Source organism: Mustela putorius, unplaced genomic scaffold (assembly GCF_011764305.1).
Source record: "Mustela putorius furo isolate JIRA1106 unplaced genomic scaffold, ASM1176430v1.1 tig00537227_pilon_pilon_pilon, whole genome shotgun sequence".
In the NCBI taxonomy this organism is placed as follows: Eukaryota; Metazoa; Chordata; class Mammalia; order Carnivora; family Mustelidae; genus Mustela; species Mustela putorius.
In genome coordinates this window covers 15,782,685-15,802,829 of record NW_025422368.1, presented here as the reverse complement: position 1 = coordinate 15,802,829, position 20,145 = coordinate 15,782,685, and the positions used below count along the sequence as shown (strand labels likewise).

Genomic DNA, 20,145 nt, shown 5'->3' with positions numbered 1-20,145 from the left:
TCAGTCAGTGAAGCGTCTGCCTTTGGCTCCGGTCATGATCCCAGGGCCCTGGGATCAAGTCCCAAGTTGGGATCCCTGCTCGGTGGGTAGCCTGCTTCTCCCTCTCTTGCCTGCTCTTTCTGTCTCTCCTTATCTCTGTTGCTATCTCTGTCTCTTTCTCAAATAATTAAATCTTAAAAAAAAAAAATAACTTTGTATTGATTCCATATTAAAATAACATTTTGCACATACAGAGTTAAATAAAATATATTATTACATCAGTTTCACTGGTTTTAGTTTTTAATGCTGCTACCAGAAAATTTAAATTACATATAGAATTTGCACTGTATTTATACTGGACAATGCTGTTATAGCTGTCAAAAAAAGGCAGGAGGAACCCACTGAGTAAATAATCTTTTCTAAATAGAGGAAACGAAAGTTCTCAATCTAGACAGAGAATTTAAAAACTGATATATGTACAAGATTTATGACAAGTACTAAAAAGGACAGGATGACAAAGAATAGGAAACAGCTTCTGCTGATAATTACATTGTATCATGAAAATAATGAGTGTCAAATCATGTTCATCTGATTTAAGGAAAGAACATTTACAATGGGAAATCCTGTCAGATAAACTAAAATGCATGTAAAAAGTATAACCATATGTTATTATAAGCACATGTAAGCCCATACTGGAATATCAACTTATGTAACAATCCAGTGACTAGTAGTATTGCATTATAAAACTAGTATCTGGATTTTATGGCATTTGCACATCACTGTTATCAGAGACCAATGTGCCTTTCAAATTTCATAAATTACATTATTTAGTAAAAGGGTTATCAAAAATTATTTAATCATGATTTTAATTTTTCTTTTTATATGTCATTCTCAACTGTAATTTTGCTAACACTGAAAAGGCTAATAAGCACACACAGATTATACAGATTTATATGCTGAAATTTCTAATATCAAAATATGGACCTATGGGGCACCTGGGTGGCTCAGTCATTAAGCATCTACCTTCGACTCAGGTCATGATCTTATTCTCATAATCCAAGACAGCTCTCTTCTACAATGCACTGGCCCTTTCAATAGCTACCAGGATTTTCTTTCAAAATCTGTAATACTCATTTCTCTCTATGTACCTTCCCATTACATACTCTTGCTACCTAGTAATGCTTCCTCCACTTCTTTGGGTAATAGAAAATGTTAGGTAGTGACATACTTATGTTAAAAGGTTTCTTGGGGTGCCTGGGTGGCTCAGTGGGTTAAGCCTCTGCCTTCGGCTCAGGTCATGATCCCAGGGTCCTGGGATCGAGCTCAAGCCCCGAATAGGGCTCTCTGCTCAGCGGGGAGCCTGCATCTCCCCCCACCCCCACCTGCCTGCCTCTCTGCCTACTTGTGATTTCTGTCTGTAAAATAAATAAATAAAATCTTTAAAAACAAAACAAAACAAAAAAGGTTTCTTAAGTACTCTCTTCATTCTTCCTAGTGACCATATTATCAACAACTACCAAAGCATCATAGAGTTAAGACCATTGCCCAGGTTGAAGGCTTTTACCTAATTGCCACAATTTACAGTTCTATTTTTATGGAAATATAGCATATTAGTCATGAGTGAATTGTTGAAGCCTACTGTCAGGGTTCAAGTTCTGGCTGCACCATTTGTTAGTTGTGTGACTTTGCCTTGATTTCTCTATCTGTAAAATGGTATTAATATAGTTCCTATTTCTTATTGTGAAAATTACAAAAGGAATAACATGAAAAATGCTTAAAGAATAACTGGCACATTAAAAACAATCAATAAATCATCCTGGTTAGGAATGCTCAAAACTCCAATATCAAAAAAGAAAAAATAATAATTAAATTCCAAGATAATTCTGATCTCCAAAACAATTCAAACTTTTTGTGGCTCAGAAGTAAACTGGAGACAGAAGGAGAGTCATAAAATCTCACTTTTCAAACCAGGACAATAAAATATCTACAATGTCTGCAAATTTAGGATTAAAAGTCATGGATGCAAATCAAATCTGAATTTGAACACTTCATTTCATAGTGTTCAGATCGAAACCATTTCCCCAATTTCCCAAAAATACTAGGAAAAAGCTGCCACTTTTGCCCACTCTCAATTAAAATTTAAAACAGGGTACATGATACAAGGCATAAAGTCCTACTTTACTCAGAAGAGCAGTATTTCTTTTTCTATTTATTCAGAGATGCAAAACTCATTTTCTCAATGAATAAAGTTTAATGGAGCGTTAAGTACTATGGAAATGCTTTCTCCTAGGAGAAAACATAATTTTTTCTACTTAGATTTCTCAAGAATCCATGTAGAATTCTTGTAAAGAAGACCTATATAAATTATCAATTAAATACATAAGCTGACAGAAATATAAAGATCTGTGGTATAACGTGGATTGTCTTTAAGAGTAACTACAACTGGTGTTAGGAAGTTTACCCGAGTCATGCTTGGGATATCACATGAAGACAGAAACCAGTTATCTGGTGAGAACTGAAGTATGGGATAGTGTCTTTACCTCTTTCTCTATCCTTCCTTTTCATTCCATGAAAAGGAGAAAAAACTAGCTGGGCCAAATTCCAGGGCACAAATTAGACCATGTGTGCAAATGAATGCAGGTCCAATGTCACCAACATGCAGGGTGTGGCTCTCCAGTCAGCTATTTTCCTAATCTATGTAGCAGAAGGGATGTCTCCTCAGGACAGCCCAGACTTTTCAGCTGAACTTGTTCCTCCATTACCAGGAATGCTCAAGTATCCAGACACCCTCAACCCTTTGGGCTAGGCTGTTGACTTCTATAAAATGTGGTGGGACAGGTGTTGCTTAGATCTTGGGCTTCAACTGCACACTTCAGTTCTATTTTTCAGAGAACTTTGGGTTGGAGTGTAGGGCATTAGCCAAGCAAAATTAAGTGTGTCCTTTGCTTTTGCACTTGCCATTCTCCCCTGACATCTGTGTATTTCTATCCCTTCAGGAAGACCTGCAGAGGCAGCTCTGTAGGGCAAGGTGAGATGTGAGCATTTCTGGGTTCCTTGGCTTAACATCATTTAACAACACCTCAAAAACAGTGGAAAACTAAAGAAGAAAGAGAAAAAGTAGTGAGTCCCCTCTCTTTCAGGATTTAACATGTGTGACATGCAGAGGGATACCATGATTTTGGAGTTCTGAACATCTATTTGCATTGTGAATCACCAGACATAATTCTAGTTTAGTTTGTTTTTTGTTTGTGTCTTTTTTTAGGGGGGAAGGGTACTCAGGTACCCATTTGGGTTCCTACAAATGACATGGATAGAAAGGTTTTAGGAACCTTCAGAGAGATTTATGAGACCCACGCATTTGAGAATCAGTACCATGAAAGTATAACACAAGACATCTGTAAGGTGTACAATAAAAAATCAAGTCCTAGTTGAAAATCTTTACTACAATACTGGCAACGAGGAAGACCTCTATCTTATTCTCCAAGTTGAAAAATTACACAAATTCTTAAAATTTCATGTAAGCACCTCACTAACATTTAGAAAAATAAGACAAAAATCTGAAATCTGCAGATTAATATTTTAAAAATGTGTTCACTTCAATATACTACTTAAAGCATATTAAGTTTCAAGAGCCAGAATAAAAGACATTGTCTTACCTCCCATCTCGATCCCAGTCATACACTTCTACTTTGATTGTTCTGTTCATGGGGAAAACATTCACATAAAGTTACTTAGTACAATTAAAAAATATCATTGAGAATTAAAAAATCAGTTATAGATTTTTTTAGATGAAATGTATGCTTACAGGTTTTTACAAATACTTTGAAATAGATTTTACTGATTTTATTACTCTTTTTTGATTTATATCTTAAAATAGGTTTTTCAAATCTTATTGCTTCTTTAAAGGGAGTAGGGAAAGTATATGTATAATCTGACATGGCTCCTCAACAGGAAGGTAGGCAGCTACTTCTCTAGAAAACTACTGTGTTAGAGCAAGATTTCTCAATCTCAGCATGGATCACAATCACATGAGGGCTTCTCAAAACTTGAGTGGTTAGACTTCATGCGCAGAGTTCCTGGTTCACTGGGTTTCAGTTGGGGCCTGAGAATCTGAATTTCTACAAAGTTAACCAGGTGATGCTAATCATGAACCACATTACAAGAACCACTTTCTAAAGAATGAGTGAAGTTAAATAAAGTTATGATCTATTTAAATGCATAAAATGACAGTCGAGTTTTAAAGTAAATTTAATGGCATGCTGCTAACAATGCTTTCTATGATATCAGTTATTGGAATAAATTTGCATTTTTCTAATATTCCAGTAACAAGATAATAAAGAGACTGTATTTTTACCTTCTATTTATTTGCTTTTCTTTTCGGGTAAGGGCTTTTATATTATAACCTTATAATCAACTCTCAAATGAAAAAGAAGAAAAGAAATTTTGATATTAAGGAACCTTTAGGTATATTGCAGGAGTATCTTCAGGGCCACCCCACCCACCTACTCATAAAACACCAGCATCTCCCTGTTCTACATCTAATAGATAGAAGAACTTCTGTGATTCAATGACCATGAGAACAGTGATACCAAGTAACATTTTCAAGAGTGCATCAAAGTTGATAATATACCTAGTCATAGCCTTGTAGCTTCCATTTTTACTTATCCCTCTCTAGAAAGATAATACCAAATGAAAGCATTGAGGCAATGAAAATTTTAGGGTAATGTTTGAATAGTATGTTAAAACAAACTAATATTTAATATATTTTTAGCATTTTGTACATTACTGGTCTTGGCAAATCAGTCAGTTTTACCAAACTTGAGTCAAATTATCTCTCTTCCCCAAATCATCATGGATTAAAAAAAACATTATTCAGAAAATTCTGAACAAATCATCTATGCTTGTTAAATACACTTTTACATATGTAAAGAAGACACCTTAATTTTTAAAAATTTGGCTTAGATTATTAGATACAAAGTCTGTAGGAAATATTCCAAAGTCTCAGAAAAGCTGTCATTTATTACCTGTCATAATCACCATTACATAATGCTCTGACTGAGATCTTGAATGCTTGCCATACAGGATTTAGAGTGTTTTTGACGACTTCTGTTTTATGACAAATTGTAAAACTGTGAAAAACAAAAGAAAAGGTTCCACTTATTTTCATAATTTGATTATGATATATTGCTTTAGTAGGCATTCTTCTCTTTCTTCTTTGTGTAGAACAAATGTCAATCTTCCTGCAGATGGTATATGACTTAGTAAAAAGAGATTTGTGGTTTTAGAACTTTAAAGATAAGTTCACTACAATATAAAGCAATGAGATTTTGCAGTAAGTTTAAGAAAAATAATCTTTTGCAGATTCAATAAATTCTAAAGCTGCTCTGTAAATAAGCTCTATAAAAATTGTGAGGACATACTGAAAGAGTGAAAAATATCTATGGCTAAGAACATGAAGGTCATCAGTATTCCCCCAAAATATTAGCTTCTTGTAGTGTTGGGGACAAAAACCTGGTGGGGATGGATTTAAGACAGAGAAGAGAAACAGACACATGTGTAGAGAATATATTTGAGGTGTTTAGCCGTAAACAGAAATTGGGGTTAGCTTCAGGGATAGATTAATCCACAGAAAGGTTTGTGGTTTTTGTTACTTTTCAATTTTTCTCCGTGGGAAGGAAGAAATAACAGCAAGGTTGTATGCTAAATGGAAGATCCAACAGAGGGGCACCTGGGTAGCTCAGTCAGTTAACCGTCTGCCTTCCACTCAGGTCACGCTCTCAGAGTCCTCCATGCTTAGTGGGGAGTCCGCTTCTCCCTCATGCTTGTGTGCCCCCCCAAATAAATAATAAAAATAAAAATTTTAAGAAAAAAAAAAAAGGGATGGATCCAACAAATAGGAAACAATTTACTATGCATAAGAGAAAGACTGGAGCAATGTGCTTAAGTAGATGAGAGTGGCTGGGATCCAGGGCATCTATGAAGGAGTTGTGGTCTTGGGATCACAGATAGCCATTTTGCAGGAACCTTCAGGAAGGTAGAGTGCACTGCAGATGTTGTGATGAGAAAGTTCTCCAATTGCATCGATTTTCGTATGAAATAAGAAGGATGAACCTCAGTAAAGAAAAGTGGGCGGAAGTGCTGAACTCTCTGGGAGAGAGGGAAACTTGGTGGATCAAGCAAAAAAGTAGGATTCTTGGAGAGACCCAAGGGCCTTCATTAAGATAAACATCATGACCTTAAAGTGAGACACTAAGTTTATGGTTCTTTCTTTATCTAAACCATTGGCTCTACAGACCTAAAGAATACACAATAAGAGGTAAGATCCATGTAGCATTAAAGCTGGTTTTTCTGATTCAAACTCCAGCATTGTTTCCATCAGACCATTCAATTTCCATACATGAATCAGGTCCTAGAAATGCTCTTGCCTAATGTAAATACATGCAGCAGTTCATGAGATATAAAATGATCTTGGTCAGAATGATACCCAAACCCAGTCCTAACTAAGACCTTCGTAATGAAGTTTTCCAAATACTGGGATGCCTGTAACAGTCATGAACATGAGAATATTACCTAAGCACCATACTGAACATGCTGCACCTAACCCACACAAGAAAATACTCTCACTTTGAAAAGCCTCGGAGTCCATTTCCCTCCTCTCAGGTAAGAGGAGTCTCCTTCCATTACGAGACCAAATAGAAACATAAAAGGATCAAGTATTCATCACAAGACTGGTGTCATTAGTGCCATCCCCTTCCCTGGTTGTATCCTCACCCAGTTAAACAGACTCCTGCTACCAAACTGACAGAGCTCAAGAGAATATATTGTGGTCAAATGCTCTCAGACTTGACTCACTGAAAACAATTTAGGGGCAAAAGCCACGGAAAGAAAGATTGAGGATAGACTGTGCAAACTCAAAAAGGGTCACTGAGATGTCTAAAACCGAGGAAAAAAAAGGAGATAAGGGAAGACTAGACAGGGAACAGAGAGAAAAGACAGTATACAAAAATGGTTAAGAAAAGCTCATGGGGACAAAATTACATACATAACTGACCCATTCTTGAATAATACAGGGGTCAGGGGCATGGACCTACCAGTCAAAAATCTGCACATAACTTTTGACTCCCTCAAAAATGAACTAATAGTCTACTGTGACTGGAAGCCTTCTGATAATATAAACAGTTAACTAACACACATTTTGTTTGTTATAGGTATTATACACTGTGTTCTCGCAGTAACATAAGCTAGAGAAAAGAAAATGTTATTTTTAAAAATCTTCAGAGGAAATGTATATACAGTTGTTATCAAAAAAAAAATCCATGTGTAATAGGAGTTGTGGAGTTTAAACCCATTTTGTACAGGGTCAAGTGTACTGTTTTGCTTTAGAAATAGGCTTCTGCCTCTCTTTAAAATACAACACATCCTTAAAGATCTAAAAAGGAGCTTTCTCTTCTCTTGAATCAGATTCTTATATATATCAAGCCTTTGGTATGGTGGTAGATGCAATTGGATAGCTACACAGATGATATCTAGATCCAAGGATCCACAGGTAGTGACAGAGGTAGATAATAGAGCAAGCAACTGAACATCTTGAAACAAGCATGTTCAACAAACACGCTACGGACTTTTTGGCCTTTTTGTTTATGGCAAAATCAAAATTCTATGACATTTCTAGTATCACCAGCCATAATAATTAAATATGTTGACACTTGGAACTTTTGCTCTTAAGAAAGTGGTTCATCTCAGTGAGCTATTTATTTATTGCTGCCTAAATATAACTGCACATATATTAAAAATAGTATTTAAAATTATTTTTATTAAACAGCCTTATGAAAAAATGTCAAATGAAGCCTTATTAAAGTACTTGACATGAAACCATTTGCAAAACAAAAACTATAACAAAAACCCAGCTATTCCAAAGGAAAATTATTACCTAATGATGAATACAGTTTAAGTTACTAAATAAATGTGACAGCAAGAAAGTAAGAATTTATAATCATATATTGTTAAGGATTTTTATTAATGCTTCCAGTTAAAACGAAGTTTTACTCTGTCTTATAAAATGAGCCTCAAACACACAAGGCAACAGGTAATTTTTAAAATAGCCTCATATTCAAATAAATGTTAAAAATAAAGCTAAAAATCTTTGCAGTTAAAAAAAAGAGGTTTACACATAAAAAGTGTGGAGAAAGTCACTCTTACTCATTCAAAACTCATCAAAACAAAACGTAAATATATAAATATATATATACTAATACATAGGCTTTAAAATATATGTTTAGGTATAGATGGTGACCCAATTTTCTGTGTGTAAAGGTAAGTGGAAAGTCTTCTGAAGTAAGATCCACCAAATTTTAGCAACAGTTGTTTTTAAATGACTTTTTTGATTAACCATACTCTTCTTAATAATTACATTTCATTTAATGAATAAATCACTATCATTTTTACATAAGCATAATAAATTTCCATAATATAACACTCATGAGTAGTATTAAATGTGTGAGAGATGGAAATTCTATAATCGTACAACAAATCTTTGTAAAGAAAACTGGTAAAAATAAAAATAGCAAATTCAGAAAACAAGTAGTTCAGACAGGACAACATTGTCACAAAGAAATCCCTGAACCATTCTTTAGTTTTTCTCTTCCCTTGAAATGACTGCCAAATGACTGGTTCCTTCATTGCCCATATTTTCCACATGGGTGCAAGCAGTATCCAGATGCAAATACTACTCTGTCATTTTTTACCACCAAGATAGAAGGGAAGTAGAAAAGTGTAATAATGTGACACCATAACACAATAACCAACAGTTGACCAGGACTTGGTCAACAACAATCATACAATAAAGTAAAACATCATTTTATACTGCCCAGTGTATTCACTTTAAATTGCAAACTTTCTATTTTTACGTACATTTTATATACTTACTATATAACATTAACATGTCTAGTTTCATTTGCAAGTGTGGCAGTTGTGATGGGTTTTTTTTTTTTTATTCTCTTCCCTTCTTTTTTCCTCTTAAAATAACATTTTTCCTTTAGCTAATATTTTATTCCATACAGTTAAGGAAAACTTATACATTAAGATCAGTAATAATAACACCTAACATTTGCATTTTATGTATTAAGCAAGCTTCTGCTTTTTTGTGCTGTAACTCATTTAATACTGTCAACAACACTGTGAAGAAGCTATGACTATTAGCCCATTTCATAGATGAGAAAACAGAGTCTCAAATGGGTTGAAAAGATTACCTATGGTCTCATAGCTACTAAGTAGGATAGTCATGATTTAAACTGAGGCAGTAGAACCTTGGCCCATAATATGACCACTAAACTTTCCCACAGATACTGACATTACAGTATGAATCACAGAAACATTAAATATATTTAATGGTAGAATAGTACATATTAAATTATATTTTATAACCCATGGGTACAATTTTAAACCGATTAAAGCCAGTCTAATCATGACTGCTAAAAACATTCAAATTACAAAAAGGCAATAAAAAATGTTATTTCATGTTAGACAAATATTACTGGAGAAAAACATCCTAAAACACCGAAGTATAAAAAAGAACCCATAAAATCCTAATCCTTCTCCAAGAAAATGGTTTAAGACTTCAATTTTATAACAAGAAGCATTAGCTTTAGCATCTTAGATTCACAAAAATATAATTGTTCCATACTATTAAGGCACTGTTATAATTTTAGGTAAAGTACAGAGGAAATGTTTCTTTATTTTTTTTTTTAAATAAACATATAATGTATTTTTATCCCCTGGGGTACAGGTCTGTGAATCACCAGGTTTACACACTTGACAGCACTACATACCCTCCCCAATGTCCATAAACCTACCACCCTTCTTCTAACCCCACTCCCTCCAGCAACCCTCAGTTTGTTTTGTGAGATTAAGAGTCACTTGGGCGCCTGGGTGGCTCAGTGGGTTAAGCCGCTGCCTTCGGCTCAGGTCATGATCTCAGAGTCCTGGGATCGAGTCCCACATCGGGCTCTCTGCTCAGCGGAGAGCCTGCTTCCCTCTCTCTCTCTCTGCCTGCCTCTCTGCCTACTTGTGATTTCTCTCTGTCAAATAAATAAATAAAATCTTTAAAAAAAAAAAAAAAAAAAAGATTAAGAGTCACTTATGGTTTGTCTCCCTCCCAATCCCATCTTGTTTCATTGATTCTTCGCCTACCCACTTAAGCCGCCATTTTGCATCACCACTTCCTCATATCAGGGAGATCATATGATAGTTGTCTTTCTCTGCTTGACTTATTTCGCTAAGCATGATATGCTCTAGTTCCATCCACGTTGTAACAAATGGCAAGATTTCATTTCTTTTGATGGCTGCATAGTATTCCATTGTGTATATATACAACTTCTTCTTGATCCATTCATCTGTTGATGGACATCTAGGTTCTTTCCATAGTTTGGCTCTTGTGGACATTGCTGCTTTTAACATTCGGGTGCACGTGCCCCTTCGGATCACTACGTTTGTATCTTTAGGGCAAATACCCAGTAGTGCAATTGCTGGGTCATAGGACAGTACTATTTTCAACATTTTGAGGAACCTCCATGCTGTTTTCCAGAATGGTTGCAACATCTTGCATTCCCACCAACAGTGTAAAAGGTTCCCCTTTCTCCGCATCTTCGCCAGCATCTGTCATTTCCTGACTTGTTGATTTTAGCCATCCTGACTGGTGTGAGGTGGTATCTCATTGTGGTTTTGAGTTGTATTTCCCTGATACCGAGTGATGTGGAGCACTTTTTCATGTGTCTGTTGGCCACATGGATGTCTTCTTTGCAGAAATATCTGTTCATGTCTTCTGCCCATTTCTTGATTAGATTATCTGTTCTTTGGGTGTTGAGTTTGCAAAGCTCTTTATAAATTTTGGCACTAGCCCTTTATCTGATATGTCGTTTGCAAATATCTTCTCCCATTCTTTCAGTTGTCGTTTGGTTTTGTTAACTGTTCCTTTGCTGTGCAAAACCTTTTGATCTTGATAAAATTCCAATAGTTCATTTTGGCCCTTGCTTCCCTTGCCTTTGGTGATGTTCCTAGGAAGATGTTGCTGCGGCTAAGGTCAAAGAGGTGGCTGCCTGTGTTCTCCTCAAGGATTTTGATGGATTCCTTTCTCACATGGAGGTCCTTCATCAATTCTGAGTCTATTTTTCATGTGTGGTGTAAGGAAATGGTCTAATTTCATTTTTCTGCATGTGGCTGTCCAAGTTTTCCAACACCATTTATTGAAGAGACTGTCTTTTTTCCATTGGATGAAGATTAGTTGACCATAGAGTTGAGGGTCTATTTCTGGGCTCTCTATTTTGCTCCATTGATCTATGTGTTTGTTTTTGTGCCAATACCATGCTGTCTTGATGATGACAGCTTTGTAACAGAGCTTAAAGTCTAGAATTGTGATGCAAACAACTTTGGCTTTCTTTTTCAATACTCTTTTGGCTATTCGAGATCTTTTCTGGGTCCATATAAATTTTAGGATTATTTGTTCCTTTTCGTTGAAAAAAATGATTGGTATTTTCATAGGAACTGCATTAAATGTGTAGATTGCTTTAGGTAGCATAGACATTTTCACAATATTTATTCTTCCAATCCAGGAGCATGGAACATTTTTCCATTTCTTTGTGTCTTCCTCAATTTCTTTCATGAGTACCTTATAGTTTTCTGAGTATAGATTCTTAGCACCTTTGGTTAGGTTTATTCCTAGGTAGCTTATAGTTTTGGGTGCAACTGTAAATGGGATTGACTCCTTAATTTCTGTTTCTTCTGTCTTGTTGTTGGTGTAGAGAAATGCAACTCATTTCTGTGCATTGATTTTGTATCCTGACACATTACTGAATTCCTGTACAAGTTCTAGCAGCTTTGGAGGGGAGTCTTTTGGGTTTTCCACATATAGTATCATATCACCTGAGAAGAGTGCTAGTTTGACTTCCTCTTTGCCGATTTGGATGCCTTTAATTTCTTTTTGTTGTCCGATTGCTGAGGCAAGGACTTCTAGTACTATGTTGAATAGCAGTGGTGATAATGGACATCCCTACCGTGCTCCTGACCTTAGCGGAAAAGCTTTCAGTTTTTCTCCATTGAGAATGATATTTGCGGTGGGTTTTTCATAGATGGCTTTGATGATATTGAGGTATGTGCCCTCTATCCCTACACTTTGAAGAGTTTTGATCAGGAAGGGATGCTGTACTTTGTCAAATGCTTTTTCAGCATCTATTGAGAGTATCATATGGTTCTGGTTCTTTCTTTTATTGATGTGTTGTATCACATTGACTGATTTGCAGATGTTGAACCAACCTTGCAGCCCTGGAATAAATCCCACTTGGTCGTGGTGAATAATCCTTTTAATGTGCTGTTGAATCCTATTGGCTTGTATTTTGGTGAGAATTTTCGCATCTGTGTTCATCAAGGATATTGGTCTATAGCTCTCTTTTTTGATGGGATCCTTGTCTGGTTTTGGGATCAAGGTGATGCTGGCCTCATAAAATGAGTTTGGAAGTTTTCCTTCCATTTCTATTTTTTGGAACAGTTTCAGGAGAATAGGAATTAGTTCTTCTTTAAATGTTTGGTAGAATTCCCCCGGGAAGCCGTCTGGCCCTGGGCTTTTGTTTGTTTGGAGATTTTTAATGACTGTTTCAATCTCCTTACTGGTTATGGGTCTGTTCAGGCTTTCTATTTCTTCCTGGTTCAGTTGTGGTAGTTTATATGTTTCTAGGAATGCATCCATTTCTTCCAGATTGTCAAATTTGTTGGCGTAGAGTTGCTTATAGTATGTTCTTATAATAGTTTGTATTTCTTTGGTGTTAGTTGTGATCTCTCCTCTTTCATTCATGATTTTATTTATTTGGGTCCTTTCTCTTTGCTTTTTGATAAGTCGGGCCAGGGGTTTATCAATTTTATTAATTCTTTTAAAGAACCAGCTCCTAGTTTTGTTGATTTGTTCTATTGTTTTTTTTTTTGGTTTCTATTTCATTGATTTCTGCTCTGATCTTTATGATTTCTCTTCTCCTGCTGGGATTAGGGTTTCTTTCTTGTTCTTTCTCCAGCTCCTTTAGGTGTAGGGTTAGGTTGTGCACCTGAGACCTTTCTTGTTTCTTGAGAAAGGCTTGTACCGCTACATATTTTCCTCTAAGGACTGCTTTTGTTGTGTCCCACAGATTTTGAACCGTTGTATTTTCATTATCATTTGTTTCCATGATTTTTTTCAATTCTTCTTTAATTTCCCAGTTGACCCATTCATTCTTTAGAAGGATGCTGTTTAGTCTCCATGTATATGGGTTCTTTCCAAACTTCCTCTTGTGGTTGAGTTCTAGCTTCAGAGTATTGTGTTCTGAAAATATGCAGGGAATGATCCCAATCTTTTGATACCGGTTGAGTCCTGATTTAGGACCGAGGATGTGATCTATTCTGGAGAATGTTCCATGTGCACTAGAGAAGAATGTGTATTCTGTTGCTTTGGGATGAAATGTTCTGAATATATCTGTGATGTCCATCTGGTCCAGTGTGTCATTTAAGGCCTTTATTTCCTTGTTGATCTTTTGCTTGGATGATCTGTCCATTTCAGTGAGGGGAGTGTTAAAGTCCCCTACTGTTATTGTATTATTGTCGACGTGTTTCTTTGATTTGTTATTAATTGGTTTATATAGTTGGCTGCTCCCACATTGGGGGCATAGATATTTAAAATTGTTAAATCTTCTTGTTGGACAGACCCTTTGAGTATGACATAGTGTCCTTCCTCATCTCTTATTATAGTCTTTGGCTTAAAATCTAATTGATCTGATATCATAAGGATTGCCACTCCTGCTTTCTTCTGATGTCCATTAGCATGGTAAATTCTTTTCCACCCCCTCACTTTAAATCTGGAGGTGTCTTCGGGCTTAAAATGAGTTTCTTGGAGGCAACATATAGATGGGTTTTGTTTTTTTATCCATTCTGATACCCTGTGTCTATTGATTGGGGGCATTCAGCCTATTAACATTCAGGGTAACTATTGAGAACTATAAATTTAATGCCATTGTATTGCCTGTAAGGTGACTGTTACTGTGTATTGTCTCTGTTCCTTTCTTATCTACTACTTTTAGTCCTTCTCTTTGCTTAGAGGACCCCTTTCAATATTTCCTGTAGAGCTGGTTTGGTGTTTGCAAATTCTTTCAGGTTTTGTTTGTCCTGGAAACTTTTAATCTCTCCTTCTATTTACAATGATAGCCTAGCTGGATATAGTATTCTTGGCTGCATGTTTTTCTCATTTAGTGCTCTGAATATACTATGCCAGCTCTTTCTGGCCTGCCACGTCTCTGTGGATAAGTCTGCTGCCAATCTAATATTTTTACCATTGTATGTTACAGACTTCTTTTCCCGGGCTGCTTTCAGGATTTTCTCTTTGTCACTAAGACTTGTAAATTTTCCTATTAGGTGATGGGGTGTGGACCTGTTCTTACTGATTTTGAGGGGCGTTCTCTGCACCTCCTGAATTTTGATGCTTGTTCCCTTTGCCATATTGGGGAAATTCTCTCCAATAATTCTCTCCAATATACCTTCTGCTCCCCTCTCTCTTTCTTCTTCTGGAATCCCAATTATTCTAATGTTGTTTTGTCTTATGGTGTCACTTATCTCTCAAACTCTGCCCTTGTGGTCCAGTAGCTGTTGGTCCCTCTTTTGCTCAGCCTCTTTATTCTCTGTCATTTGGTCTTCTATATCAGTAATTCTTTCTTCTGCCTCATTTATCCTAGCAGTCAGAGCCTCCATTTTTGATTGCACCTCATTAATAGCTTTTTTGATTTCAAGTTGGTTAGATTTTAGTTCTTTTATTTCTCCAGAAAGGGCTTTTATATCTCCCGAGAGGATTTCTCTAATATCTTCCATGCCTTTTTCGAGCCTGTCTAGAACCTTGAGAATCATCATTCTGAACTCTAGATCTGACATATTACCAATGTCTGTATTGATTTGGACCCTAGCCTTCGGTTCTGCCTCTTGTTCTTTTCTTTGTGGTGAATTTTTCCATCTTGTCATTTTTTCCAGATAAGAGTATATGAAGGAGCAAGTAAAATACTAAAAGGGTGGCAAAGACTCCAGCAAAATATGCTTTCAGAAAGTGGTTGATTTTCTGTTTCTAGAATTACTGTTCTTCTTCTCTTCGATCTCTCGTTGGATTTGTAGGTGTTTGCAATCTTTAGATAAGCTATCTAGCTGATCTCCTGCTACCTGAAGTAATCTCAGCCTGCTACTTCTCCGCCATCTTGACTCCTCCCATTTTCAAAGACATTTTGTAGAAGTTATCAGCATTTTAATCTGCATACCCCTCAAGCCACCTATGGCATCTATCCTATGGAAATACACGCACATATGGACCAAGATATATGCAAAGGATGTTCATTACATCAATCCGGAGAAGAGACAGTTCAACCGGCCTCCTCTTTCAACTGGATGACTCGGGAAGTACCACAACAGCAGGGCCTGGAATCCAGGACAGGTAGGAATTCGAAAGACTTTATTCCTGTGTTGCGGAGCGCACCAGGAAATGTTTCTTTGAAGTTGAAAATCAATCATTTTTAATATCATACAAAACATATAAAGTACTTATAAAATTACACATTGTTATTGAAATGCAAAAATCAAATCAATTTTTAAAATACCAAAATATTTTACTGTTTATCAATTCACTGAGCTTCTCTGAGGAAAAAAAAATAATAGTTCAAGTATCATTCTTACTATAGAGTTAAAATGCATAAAAGATAAATCTACCTGCCATCTTCATTACTTCGATAAAAAACAAGAAAAGGATCTGATTTTCCAAAGAAGTCCTTCTTGTCCAATTTGTTCGCACAAAATTGCATCAGAACAGCATCCTACAAACAAAATTAATAAAATATCTCAAAACCTCAGTTATAAATAACTAGAAACTGCAGATCACAAGCAAGACTTGACAAGAAAACAAATATACCATCTTAATGCAAATGGCCAAGTGTGCAAGAATCCCAGACAACATGAAATTACTTTGTAAAGGATTGTGAGACTAAGAAATTGACTCTGGAAGTTTCTGCTCTAGTCACAGAACTATTGCTTTTTCAAGACCTCTCACATTTCTCTGTGGAAAAAATGACATTTAGTAGATGACTATAGGTATTCAAAATTATTTAATACAAGATCTTCATTCCTATCTTCAGCTATTCAAGTATACATTTTTAGAGCACAACTCTTTGTTAATTTCTCCAGAAATAATTACTAAGCATCTATTACATATCTATCATGTATTAGATGTTAAGATATCTTTGCTCACTAGATAAGGTACAAGACAGATCCAGAATGACCATATAGCTTGCAATCTAGTTGGGGGCGGGAAGGGTTCCTTTTTAACTATATACAAGTGCATCACAAAGTCTTAATAATTCTATCACATTGGCTTCAAGGAAAGTAAAACCCTTCCCTGCTTATCTGTAGTGTAATTACATATTTGGATGTTAATAATTATGCCAAATCCATCAATTTGTGGATGTATATATTTAAGCACTCATAAGCTACAGAGTTAGCTTATAAGTAAACAAGTTGGAGTATCATAAATTAAGCAGTTAAATATTATTCAATTACATAGGATGAGCACCTTTAAAAAGTAGGAAATATCTTTAAAAGTAGGAAATAAAAAGTTTAACAATTAAAATCAGTATGGGAAGTTAAAATTGGGGGGTCAAAGTAATTCAGAGTCAATTAAGAGCTTGCAGTTTTCAATGCTATTTGATGAAACTGTTAAGAATACTAAAAAAAGCACTCTCTTAATCACCACTTTTTTTTTAATTTTGGAGAGTCCGGCAGTACTTAAAAATCCAACTAAAGTTTTTCATTATTTCCTTTTAGCATTTCTGGAACACAGCACAAGAGAACACTATTTCTCTTTTTCATGCATTCTTTTGTATACTTATTTAGCAAACATTTCTGAAGCAATACTCAGGCTAGAATCTGGGAATAGAGAGATGAAGAAGACATCTCTGCCCTTGGAGAGGTTCACAGGTCTAGATTTCTGGTTTTCAAAGCACTGGTATAGTATAATTTACTTTTGTTTTTAGCTATAAAGATGTAGTGTATTGTCATTGTGTTACTACACAGATGGAGTAACTTCTGCCAGAGGAACACTCATTATAGACTTCACTTTCTGAACAGGCATAGCGACCAATATACATTTTAAAGAAAATTAAAAGAACAGAGGCAAGAAAAACATGGACCCCACTATCACCTCAAACTTTTCAATCCTGATCACTTTTTAAATCTGAGGTTGAAAGATAATAAATTCCTATACTATTTTTTAAGGAAGCAGTGAGAAAATCACCCTAACAAACTATAAAATCAGAGCAAAACTGAGAGAGAAGTACTAGTTTTGATTTCTTTGTTTTGTTTTGGTTTGAATGCCCTTTCACCTTCACATTTATTAAAATGGCCTTAAGAGAGAATAGTTTTCTAAGAACACGGAAGAAGGACATTGTCTTTGCTACAGAAAAATCACTACTGTAAGACTTTTTCCCAAAGTACATGGACCAAAACACAAACTACAAAAAATACTCTGATATATTCAAAGTACATAATAGATTATTGAAATGTACATATTTCAAATTGATTGTGAGTAAATCTTCACAAAGTAAATATTATTAAAACAAATTTTCATCACTGGTAAACATAGTACCTAGTTGTAATTTTTCAAATTATATTCCTTAAGACTTACAAAACAAGTAATTAATTAAAAATAAAAAATAAAGATTGCTTTCAGTGTACTAAATTATACAAACCTAGGGGAAATATTTTTTGCAATCATCCAAGTTAGGAACTTAGCAGGAATTCCATCTCTTTCTAGCACAAATGAAATCTACTTTCTGTGGAGGAAAGACAAGCATTTACCTACTTTTAGAAATGCATAAGCATCACTGTGAAGATTTTTTTTTTTTTAAACTTCTTGTGCTTAACGCCACCTGAGAGAATTTTAAGATCTTTCTTCAATACTCCACACCAGTATTACAAACTTGCCATGGTAGAAATCTGCTCAAATGCTTCACAGGCACTTCTAACTAATTCAAATCCAACTTGATTCTCTTACAATTTTCCCAGCTCCATTAGTGATACTCATCTACCCAAAGTGCTTAAGGAAGCAGTCCTTGACTCCTTTCTTTTCTTGACCCTTTATCTAAACCTAGTCGCACCACTGCACCTCTAAGATAGTTCTCCATTCTTCACTCTGGCTACACTGCATCACCTAGTCCAACCTCCCTCTCCCTCACAGTAGCACAGATTTCTTTCTCCTCCTTCTACCCTTGCAATTATCCAACTAACTTTCCATTCAACAGACACTGTAATGTTCTCAAAACATAAAAGAAATAATACTGTTCATAATTAAAATGCTTCTAGTCTTCTTCTTGTCTTTAGGATAAACACAGAATCATTAATGTGATCTACAAAGTTCAGCACCAAATGAGCTCTAAGCAGCCTTTTCCACCTTTATCTTGCCAAGTTTTTTCTCAATCATCTCTTCTTCTTAGCCCTTGGCCACCACACACCAGACACAATTCTTCCCTCCTCACATTCCAATGGAATTCTTTCATTTAACTGGAAAAACATTCCTTAGGCTTCAGCTTAAATGTTATTTTCTTAGAGATCTGCAGTGACTCCCTCCCCAATATAAACTGGATTCTCCATTATACTCTCTTATATTTGATCACTTAGTATATATCATGACATATTTACCTACACAGTCATCTAATTAATGTCTGTCCTTCCCACAAACTACTTGTTCATTAAAGACAAGGACCAGGGTTATTTTTTGTTGTTTTTTCTCACCATTGTATTCCAAGCATCCATTTCAGGGACTAGCACTTTGTATGTTTTACGAATATTGTGGAATCAATCAAACAAAAGAAAAATATTTGTGGATAATCTCAAGCTACTTTTTAAAATACCAAGTGAACAAACAAACCTGATATAACTTCAAAATAACATTAATTCATATTCTGGCATTTGACTAGATACATTACAGAAGTTACAATTGAAATAAACGATGTAATACTAGGTTGAGATTATTAAAATTATTACACTAAAAATTAATATTTGTACAAATTTATAATTTACATATCTCTCCAATGCTGCCCCTTTTTTTATTCTGCAAAGTCATGATCTGGGGAATATATGAAGACTTCTAGCATTTTACAAATGCAGAAATTAAAGCTCCAAGACTATAACCTCACTCAGCTGAATATTGAAAGAGATAAGACTGAAATTTAGGTGTCCTGATTTTAAAAAGCTTATGCTCAAGTTAATAACAATGTATTTTAAAGAAAGAAAAAAAAAAAACCCATCAAGCTGTATGATGTCAAATGTGAAGTAAAATTATTTCATTCAAGATTCTAAATAATAATGCCTGATATTTTCAAGGTACCCTTAAATGTGCATTTAAAAGGCACTGCTTCAGGATGCCTGGGTGGCTCAGTGGGTTAAAGCCTCTGCCTTCAGCTCAGGTCATGATCCTGGGGTCCTGGGATTGAGCCCCACATCGGACTCTCTGCTCAGCAGAGAGCCTGCTTCTTCCTCTCTCTCTCAGCCTGCCTCTCTGCCTACTTGTGATCTGTCAAATAAATAAATGAAATATTTAAAAAAAATAAAAGGCACTATCTCTTCCAAAGTAACTACGAACATTGCTTTGAATACACTTGTTTCTTCTGCTATACTAGCATCATAATTTTATTTCAAGGTCTCTTAATGATGCTCGTTATCAATAGGCTGTAGCTAAGAAGAGAACATACTACACCTAAGTGAAGTTAAGTCATGATTTAAACCATATTTTAAAAATATTAGATGTGTAATTGTTAAGTATAATAAATATGTATTTACTTATTAAATGATAATTCCAGATATTCTAAAAGCTTTAGTAGTATAAAGAGTGGTAAGTAATTATTAAGTAACAGATTCTACTTCATTCTCATGGAAACATTCCTGTTCTTTCCTGTTCTTCTGAGCAAAACAGCAGAATTCAAAGTGGAAGATATTTAAGATGCAACCTAGCCATACTCAATCTATGCCCTTGGTATCTTGGTTCTACTTTGAAATAGAACTAAAAATAATGTGTTCATTGGCATATTTACATAAAATCACCTGAGTGTCAAGAGTCTGACAAAACAGCATTGTTAA

At 35.4% G+C, this 20,145-nt stretch overlaps 1 protein-coding gene across 2 annotated transcripts in view; it reads right to left on the bottom strand.

Moving 5' to 3' along the window:
- Positions 1–20,145, bottom strand: part of CPNE8 (copine 8) — a 217,545-nt gene that overhangs the window by 93,717 nt on the left and 103,683 nt on the right. For both annotated transcript variants that reach the window (XM_004771828.3, XM_004771829.3), the window contains exons 8-10: positions 15,730–15,833; positions 5,004–5,108; positions 3,636–3,677 (exon numbers count right to left, since the gene is read on the bottom strand). In XM_004771828.3, coding sequence (XP_004771885.1) covers positions 3,636–3,677; positions 5,004–5,108; positions 15,730–15,833 — 251 coding nt within the window. The remainder of the gene's footprint in view (positions 1–3,635; positions 3,678–5,003; positions 5,109–15,729; positions 15,834–20,145) is intronic.